The sequence below is a fragment of the Poecilia formosa genome, unplaced genomic scaffold, assembly GCF_000485575.1.
Source record: "Poecilia formosa unplaced genomic scaffold, Poecilia_formosa-5.1.2 Scaffold573, whole genome shotgun sequence".
In the NCBI taxonomy this organism is placed as follows: Eukaryota; Metazoa; Chordata; class Actinopteri; order Cyprinodontiformes; family Poeciliidae; genus Poecilia; species Poecilia formosa.
The window spans coordinates 182,049-192,246 of NW_006800512.1; the positions used below are offsets into that span (position 1 = coordinate 182,049).

The 10,198-nt window shown below is 39.1% G+C and overlaps 1 protein-coding gene across 3 annotated transcripts in view; it reads right to left on the reverse strand.

Annotated features, from left to right (window-relative positions):
• LOC103129732 (TATA box-binding protein-like protein 2) overlaps positions 1–4,360 on the reverse strand; it is an 81,936-nt gene extending 77,576 nt beyond the window's left edge. For 2 of the 3 annotated variants that reach the window (XM_007540912.2, XM_007540913.2), the window contains exons 1-2: positions 4,190–4,359; positions 2,360–2,549 (exon numbers count right to left, since the gene is read on the reverse strand). In XM_007540912.2, the coding sequence (XP_007540974.1) occupies positions 2,360–2,549; positions 4,190–4,237 (238 nt within the window). In that variant the 5' untranslated portion in view covers positions 4,238–4,359. Of the gene's footprint in view, positions 1–2,359; positions 2,550–4,189 lie in introns of all 3 variants that reach the window. The other variant, XM_016665347.1, reaches the window with a different exon arrangement.
• Positions 4,361–10,198: the final 5,838 nt, after the last annotated feature.

Here is a 10,198-nt window from a genome sequence, read left to right on the forward strand (position 1 = left end):
TGTATAGACAAAGAGGGGACGTCAACCTACACTAGATCCCCAGGATCATAAGCTTCATGTCTCACTTGCCTGTCATAATAGTGCTTCTGTTGTATGGCTGTAGCAGTGATGTTAGCAGCTGCAGTGTCAAAAGCAGAACACAGTTCGTTTAGGAGACTAGTAGTATACTCATTAGGTGCACATGTAGGTGTGTGCTCATTGTTAGTGGGAGCACTAAGGAAAAGATCGGCGGGTAAACGAGCCTCCCTACCATGAACCAAAAAGAATGGGGTGAAATTTGTAGTGGAGTGTACACAAGTGTTATATGCAAACTCAACCCGTTTCATGTGTTTATCCCACTCACCCCTTTTTGAGTAAAGGTACTTGGCTAACTGGTCTTTTATTGATCTGTTAGCCCAGTGATTCTTAACCTTTTTTGAGGTACCGAACCCACCAGTTTCATATGCGCATTCACTGAACCCTTCTGTAGTGATAAATAAAATATGATCCCCCCCCCAAATTCAAGACAAAGGGGTGACCCAACTGGAGCCCAGTTGGGCTCTAGTTGAACCACTGTGTTAGCCCGTTCCACTTGACATTGAATGATATGGAGATGTCCTTGTTTTGTGTACACCCATACTCAAACACAGACATTTAATAAGGTTTGAGTCAAACTGGCGTCCCTGGTCAGTGTGTAGGCTATGGGGAACACCATGGCGACAAATGTAGTCCTCAAACACACACTTGGCTACAGTAACAGTTTTCTGGTCAGGAAGTGCATACAGGTTAATGTACTTCGTGAAATAGTCCATTACAACAAGCATGTATCTGTTTCCATAAGTAGTGAGGGGCAATTCAGTGAAATCCATTGCTATTTTTTCAAATGGTTTTGAGACAACAACAGGCTTCAAAGGGGCCTGCTGACGGGGCGTTGGCGGCCGCCGTGCTTCACACACCACACATTCTAAACACCACTCAGTTATATCCCCGAGACATGTAAGGCCGGTAGCACCTAGCTTGAGCACACTGTAAAGTCTTTACTGCATCAAAATGTCCAGCAAGAGAATGACCATGTAGTGCCCTGAACACTTCCTTTTGCAAATCACTTGGAACAACAATCTGCACAACAGGATCGCCAGGGGGATGCCGAACCTGCCGACAGAGAAGAGAGTCACTAACAATTAGTTTTGGAAACTCCCTCCAAAAGTGTCTATGGTCTGCAGAGCACTTCTTTATCTTCGCAAAGGGAGGCCTGTTATTTGTAAGAACCCATTCCAGGACAGTTTGAGCCCTGGGCCCCAAAGCAGCTTCTTAATTTGCTTATGCCTTGGGCTGGCCCTAATGAATGCACACATCTCTGCCCTTCAGAAACATTTCCAGAAATATTTCCCGGTGAAGAATTCCAAAGAATATAACTGGATCCGTGATCCCTTCAATGCAACACCACATCAGAAGAGGAGCAGTTCATTGATATCAATGAACTGCTTCAACAATGAGGATGCAGTTTAGGTCAAAGACACTGGCTGTGGAGAAAAATTACCCTCTGCCAGGAAAGAGAGCACTGGCCACACTTCTTCCTTTTGCCACATCCTACTTATGTGAAATATGTTTTTCTGCCGTGGCCTCAATCAAGACCAAATACAGATCAAAGCTGGACATTGAAAATGAACTCAAGGTTGCAGTGTCACAACTGCAACCCATATTTGAGAAGATCTGCAGCAACAAGCAGGCTAACTCCAGCCACTGAAAAGATGGGAACAACAAACCTTTATTTTCCTCTCAGAGAACTGTTCATGTTTTGGCCCATTTTGCACAAAGACTTTTTTTTAAATTTATTGATGATGGCAAAGTTGAATATTGCTACAAATAACAAACATATTGAAATAACACTGACAAGTGTGCTGTGGTGGCGCAGGGGTTATAAGCACAACCCACATATGGAGGCCTCAGTCCTCGATGTGGCTGGGGAGATTCCTTCCTTCTACAAAAAATTTAATAAACCCACCACCCATGGTGCCATATTTGGGCTTCCACTTGATTACAATCAGTTTACAGCTAATTGATTAGATGTTTTAGTGTTCCTTACTGGCAAGACCATCTTCTTTTTCACTGGAAATAACTAAAAATCTTTCCAGCGGCTCAGTAACACCATGTCTCATCTTGGTCTCTTTATCAGGGCCTGCTCCTCTCTTCCTCGTCAGGATACACAGTATTTCTTTTGAACTAATATTCTTTCATCTTTGTCTGGGACACAGATGTGTTGTAAAATGTGCTGTACAAGTAGCACTTGCTCCTGAATTAACATGCCCTTATGAACAAAAAAATAAATAAAAAATAAAAAAAGAACAGCTAATTGGATAATAGCATACCCCTTTACTACCTGTGCTGCTAGAGCTTTGATTGCCGAGGTCATCGGGTAGGAAGCTGAGGTCTAGATCATTACCCAACCTGCCACTTGTTTCAGTCTCACCCAATAGGTTGGATGAATTCCGTGAGTTGGTGCGTGATTCATGTGACTGTTTGAGAGAGCTTTGAAGATCAAGCTCCTCCTCAACCATGTAGCTCGGGTCCTGCAGGAAAACAAAGTGAAGAAGGGTTACGTGGGGCTGCCAGCAGGGGGCAGAGCGTACCAGAATTGAGACCTAACACTATCAAATTATGGCCAAGAATATTGTCCTTGCACTGGCTGCCAGTTGCTCAAAGAATATAATTTAAAATTTATTTAATGGTTTATAAAGCTCTACATAATAAAAACCCAGACTATATTTCTGATCTTCTTCAGCCTTACATACCAGTCAGACCTTTAAGATCATCAGAGTCAAAACTCCTAATTATTCCGAGAGTCAGAACTGAACATGGTGAAGCAGCTTTTAGTTTTTATGCTCCAGCTCTCTGGAATAAGCGTCCTGCTCATTATAAGTCTGTCCCAACCTTGAGTTTATTTAAAACAAGGTTAAAAACATTTTTATTTGAAGTTGCCCCTTCTTAAATTTTACTTAATGCTATTGATTCACTACATTTAAAATTCTAAATGTTTACTTTGTTTAATTTTAATCTGCTTGATTTAATTTTTTCTAGTTGCATGTTAACTTTTTTTTGTACAAGCACTTTGAATCGTCTCCGGCTGAAAGTTGCTATATAAATAAAGTTGCCTTGCCAAGAATATTGATTTCAAAATAAGCTGTTGGTGATGGAAAAAATAAGTTACATAAAACCATTTCAATGATCCTTCTTTCAAACTGCCCTTAATGATGTCTCTCTAGAGCCACAATTTGAAGCCACTTCTCCAGTGTGACCCAAGTGCTCCAAATGACCACAGGCACTACAGATCCTTCTACTGCCCATCAAACACAGCAGCTGTCCTCTGTTGCTTATCAATCATAATGGTTGGCCATTGCCATTTTGTCTGTTTGTGTCTGGAAGTCCTATAGGTCATTTCTAATAGTAACCAAATGCTGTGAGCAAGGAGGTCCAATAAGATTACCAGGCAAAGCTGTCAGCTGACCTGGGTTTTCAACTACAATTTCCAATGTCACTACAGAAATATTTATTGGTCTACTGTTTTGAATATTTCCAAACAATTAATTTCAGACTCCAGCTAAGTTGTTCTAAGATTAAGTTAGTGACCAATATTGTACAACACTAAATGAAACACTGTCACTGATGTAAACCAAACTTTTAGATGTCTGAGCAAAATATCCATCTGGACCCAGAATGTCAGAAATTTGTAGCCAAGTGCATCTCTATTAAATTGAATATCACTGAAAAGTTATTTCAGCATTTCAATTCGACATGTTAAACTCATTCCACAAAGCATTACATATGTCATCCGTTTATTTCAGTGGTTATGAAAAAAAAACACAAAATTCAGGTTAAAAGACAACAGAAATATTATACAAGACAAACAAATGATTATAAATTATTATGTTCCCACCTATAAAATCATGTTGAGGACTTCTTAAAAAATCTGTTAGATTTTTTTTTTTAAAGTACAACACTAAATGACTCACAGTAAATCTATGTACTTAAATCTTAAGCTGGTTTATTTATTTATTTTTGCATTTTAAACTGCAAAATGCTTAAACTTAAAACCATGTTTTACTCCATAAGATTGGCTTGTGAAAACACTTAAGTTTCCCTCCCACCTCAGGTCCAGGACCAGCATAGAAATGCTTAAATCCACTTTTCCAGCACAGGGCTATATACTCACATTTGCAATAGAATCGTCAAAGTAACGTTCCAAAGCCAGATCATCCATGGTCTTCCACAATATGGCCTAATTAAGATGTCAGGGCTGTTTCTGCACCCGCAGAGCTGCACAGCTGTAACCAATCATGCACTCAGACCTTCTCACTGTAGAAGCTGCTGCCGTCTCTCAGCAGCACCTTCTTGTTAGTGCGTCCATAGATGTGTTTCCTTTACAAAATGTGTGTAAATTTTTGTCTATTTTATGTTAATGTCGGGAAATTTTATTTTTTTTTTTTTGCAATTGCAGTGTTTCCATTAAACAAGAAATTTATTTTATACCACATGTGAAAAAGGTTGTTAATACGACGAGTCAATGAAAATAACAGCAGCAACGGAGGTAACCTTTAGGCCAATACTCACACCCTCAAACCTTGTTCAGCCCTTGTGTCCTTCAAATGCATGTTCATGTTGAAGGGCCTGAGTGTGTAGTGTGTCCTAATTCTTCACATCTGTGTTTCACCTCACCCCTTTAGGGTCGGATTTCCGAACTTCTGCTAAGCCTGCACATATCCAGGCAGACTTGTGTACTTGGGCCCAGTCCCAATACTCAGCCTGCACCTCTATGAAGTGTGGACTAAATTGAAGTGAACATAAGGGTTTGAGTGACTGGGTTACAAATGTGCAAAAAATCTGAAAATTGGGACAGTTTATCCGTGTTGCAACTATGACATCCAAAATGGCAAGGCTACTCACCATTTAGGCTTTTGTGCTGGTAAAAAGTACAACTGCAACAAAAAATTATTTTAAATGTACAGTAAAGGTATTTTTGCTTACCAAAGTCATCGCTGGAGACATTTAACTGCTCAAATGTGTTTTGTTATGACTTGTTGAATACAGAGCAAAATTTGATGTAATCACACATGTTCAGTAGAGTTAAAAGAAAATTATTTCAATACTTTACATTTGAAAACTGATTTTTTTGTTGTTTTTTGACAGACACAGCTTGCTCTGTGAATGTTACCATATTTTCAGGACGGCAAAAATTACACATTAAAATGTACTAATATTCAATTTAACAGTCAATTAGAGACATGATTATATATTCAGCTGTTACTTGGAAAAAAAAAATAATGTCTTTTAAATGGCTAACAGTTAGTTTGGTATTAAGTGGAGCTAATATGCCAACAACGATCAAGTTATGGACAAACATACGGCATACATTAAAAATATAGGGAAAAAAGCCTAACACTACATTGTGAAAAATAAAAAGACTAATGGAACTAAAATGTCCTTCTTAAAAGAAACTATGAATGTTGTGACTTTATAGACCAAATGTTAAAAGAAATTCATAAGTGTCACTCTGACATAAATTTTCTTACCCTCGAGCCTGAGAAGAAAACATTTGTTTAAGTCATGTTGATATCTCTAAAGAAAATAAGAACAAAATCCCACTCCCACAAAAAGATTTAAGATATCAGTTTCATACAGTCATTACAGATTTTCCTGTAATAACTTTAGACTTTATTATCTATAATATTTTGGGAAAATAGATAAAGGATGTAAATATCGGCAAGGTAATTTGCTTTGCCAAAAAATACATCCCCCCGCTTATATGGAGAAATATAATTAAGAGGGATTTCACCTTTTCTACATAATTACACTTGTTCTATCAGCTGTTGATATAAGTTTCATATCAATAGGACAATAGATTGGGGATGCAGATATTGGTAGGCTCAGAAATTGTGTTGCCAAAAAATGCATCCCCTCCTATATTAAAAGACTAGACAGTTAAGGGTGATATCAAATTTTCTACATAATGATTCCAGGCTTCTAACTGTCCAGACAAGATAAAAAAATTGAGGGAGGTTAGGGTTGTCAATGAATACTAAAATCTCCTAATAAAATTGTTTGCTCTCTCACCATAATGAAAGAGCAAACAAATGGGTAAGGCAGAGAAATTGTTTCAAAAATCTTTGTGGCTCTTCCAAATATTTTATATTCCTTTTATTTCTCGGATTATTTTAAATAAATATGGTTTTGACACCTTTATTGACACCATAATAGTTTAACACAGGGGTGCTCAATACGTGGAAGGTTCTGAATCAATCTCGGCAGTAGGTGACAAACTGAACACTGCCAGGAGGCTGAGACCAGCACGTCCTCTTCTGACGTGCTTATCAAAATATTCACTAAGATGCGAAACATTTGTAATTTTATTAAAGAATTAAAAAAAATAAAACATTTTCAAATTAATAATGACCCAGCAAAAATAATAACCTCAGTAATTATTGCTTCAACAACGAGTTGCACAATTCTGTTTGTTTTAGTTCCATTACCAATAATAATAATAATAAAAAAGGCAACTGAAAGACTGACTCTCTGACATCACTAACAGAGCAGGAGTTTAGCTCATCACCCACCGTTGTGTTCAGGGGAGGCTTATTAGTACTCGCAAAATAATTCTCTGCTCGGCTTGCAGAGCTCAAGTATGGGAGAATTTTTCTGCCATAATCCAACAGCACACATTTTCAATCTGAAAGCATGCTTACATGTCTTTTGTTCTCAAAACCTTTAATACTTTTACTTACAGTTTTATTTTGAAAGCAATAAAACTTTCATGTCTTCATGACTTTCTTCTCAAAACTTGTAGCATTTGTACTCAAAACCTATCCTCATGCTCACACTTAATCTCTGCTCGGACTCTCTACTCACTTATGAAACATTTTCTGCTTGCTTCTAGAACAAAAATGCACCGTCGCCTGGCAACCTCTCAGCTAATAAAATGAAAGTGTGGTACAGTGTGCGTTTGTTTCCTTCTAGCAGCTGTGCCTGTGTGGCTAGCAACCCATCCAGTGACTGGATGTAGGAAGAAACAGCAGTCAGGGACATGATCAAAGATGATGGCAATGATGTTTTGAGGCCACTGACTGGCAGGCACTCTGTGAGCCGAATATCTAGGACATTGACACATTATATCAACTTCTGTGTTAACTCCATGTTCCTTTTCATTCACTTGTTACATTCAAGTGAATGTAACAAGTACTACCCACTTTTGAACATAAACAACATCAATAGCCGATAGAGCTTTGGAACGTGACGTCATTGCTGAAGACGGAGGGATATCAGTGCCATCTTTGGGGCCCATAAACATAACTGACAAAAACAACAGTCTTGCAGATTTTTTTTAATCCAAGTTACTTAAAATAATTTAGCTATGGTACAACTTTGCTGCGTTATTGGATGTAATGTCCGATCACACGACTGAAACGGTAAAAACATGGAAAATGGACTTTTGTTTCACTATTTTCCTCCTTGGAAACAACGCGTGGAGGCTAAGCTATCGGAGCTAACGAAAAGAAGACGAATGTCCTGGTGTCAGCGGTTGCGACGTCCTGATATTACCTTCTCCAACATCCCCAGATACCTACAAGTTTGCTCCAGACATTTTTATTCTGGTGAGTGTCTAAATTCGCTTTGTTGGTGCTGTGTCATAATTTTTTGCTATGGTTTTGTCCGAGTGTACTCATGATCAGTTTCTGTTGAGTTCATTTAAGTGGGTCAACCTTGTTTAGGTCGGGCTTATATTGTTTATGTAGCATAGTCCAAGTTTTGTCAGTGGACATCGAGGTTCTTACATTATTGTGAATTAAACAATTTAACTTTTTTAGTGTTATCAGATTTACAGTATTAATACTGATGTGTGTTCTGATATGTCCTCTTAAAGGCAAACCGACATATGAAATGGATGAGCTCAATCCTGACTGGGTTCCAGCGCTGAATATTGGTCACAGCGAGGTAAACGCCACAACATCGGACCGACAGGCGTGTCAATTAAAGAGGCGATACAGCAAAACCATGGTGGATTAACAGGTTACAGAGACTGTTTTGATTATTTACCCCAGAAGAGGTAAATAATAAAAACAGAGTAGCGGAGGCAACAGAAGAGGAGCAAGTTGGAGAGGCTGAGGAGGAAACCCCAGGAGAGGAGCTCAGCAAGGCTGCAGACTCTGAAGAGGAACAGGAACCATTTGTGTTGAAATATGTGTACAGTTGGAAGTGGCTGTTTTCTCTCATTTTAATAATTTAATGTGACTGAACATAAAAGAAGAAACAAGGACAATACATTCTTAAAACCCCACAGTTGTAAAAAAAACCCTCTTTAAATCCCCGGTGGCTCTGTGGCCTTGATGTTACACTTCCACAGAGCCATGGTATCAAGTTGAGGTCCAGCCTGCAATTTGTCCCGTTGAGTTAAATAAATAGATATTTTTGCTTCTGCAATTAAATAATTGATTTAAAACTAGTGGCTTGAGTGTAATGCACACCGTTAATAGAAATACAATTGGTAAAAACCACGCCAACGAGGCTAAAAAATCTTCATAAAAATTTTTAAAAAACCAGTCAACTGTACACAATCCATAAAAACATGAAAAACACTTAGACAAACTGCAAAAAGGACACTCATTTAAAACCCCAGCACTGATGACCGATAAAAAAAAGTTTGTTGCAATGGAGCCGTGAAGGATCCTCCACTAAAGGTCACCAGTCCTTTTCTTTATAGGAGGCTTATAACAGAGAGAAAAAACTATATGTATATTTATGTGAATTTTAACCAAAATAATTATAATAATTGTATGCATTTATGAGATTTTTAATTAACACATATGTTTGGAGCCATCTAGTGGTGTGATGAGAGACTGCATGCAACAGGTCCTTCAGGCACTCTCGCCGCTTCCCCCACAAGAATTCTGAGGAGTGCTGGTGGAGGCAGGTGCGAGAGAGTTCAATTCTTTTTTTACGTAGGGTCATATTTTTCTAGTTCAACTATTAATGAAGTAAGCTATTGTAAGAATATTTAACATCTACAAATATAATCTGTAAAGTTTTCTTGTGGTTGGGCTGGAAAAGTGTGACCCTATGGGTGGGAGCTGCGCCAGATGGTGTTCATGGCTGACCACTCAGTCACGGCGCTAACTGTGTCTTTTATTTTTCAGCCTGTCGGACCACTTGCCTGCAGTCAGTCACATTGTGAGGAGTTTTTCGTTCTTTGTTGTACTAGGTGACCAACAACTAAGTAAGACACTGGTGCCATGACTCTGTGACTCCTGATCAGCTTGACAGCAACCTGGGTGAACACACCCAGGTTGCTGTCATCTACCTACAAGCTACCTCTTCACCCTCTTCACTTCAAGACGTGTCAAGACACCTGGGCCACAAGGTTAAAGGACTAAAGGCAGAATATTGGCTTCATTGCCAATAAGTAACTGATTTTTATCTGAGTGTGTTTTATTTTCAGTCTTCCATTTTGAAATGGCAGAGAGATTCCAACCAAATGCTGAGAATGTGACCAGTCAACCCTCCTTAGGGAGAGGTAGAGGTGTAATGGGTCTCACTTTTCAGTCAGGAGTGGCAGTTGGGTCGGATTTTTGTGCCTCACCTGTTACCTGCAAGTAATAGGCCTCAGGGATTAGCTTTCTATCCAGCTGAGACACCTATAGGGCCGATGTCGCTTGGGGGCCCGAGCCACTCTACAGTATATCTACTGGCAATGTTCCCTCTAAGCTGCGCGCCTGCGCAATTGCGCTCTGCTCAGTGCACAAGAAAATCTATGCAGCGCATAAAATAAAATCAACCATAAACATATTAATTAATATCTAATATTAGACCGAATCTAATATATTAAATTAGACCAATAATACGGCCCATACGCGCCGTGTAGGTTAGCTTGCTAACAACGGTGCGGCGGAGTTAAGAAACGCAATCCCTTATCATGGGGCAGCGATACATCCGCTCACCAAGACAAAGTAAAAAAGAAATGCTGCTGTGTTTTGATTCTTTTAATAAGCCATGTAACTTGCTATGATTTTGAACGGGTGTGATGTGTGTGGTTACAGCGTGCACATCTGATGTTGCTCACAGTGGTCCTCAGTGTGCTCAGGCAGCTTTTGTGTATGCCCAGAGAAATGAAAAATTAGAGGGAACATTGTCTACTGGCCATGACTTAACACCTATTAAGTGACATGATTTATCA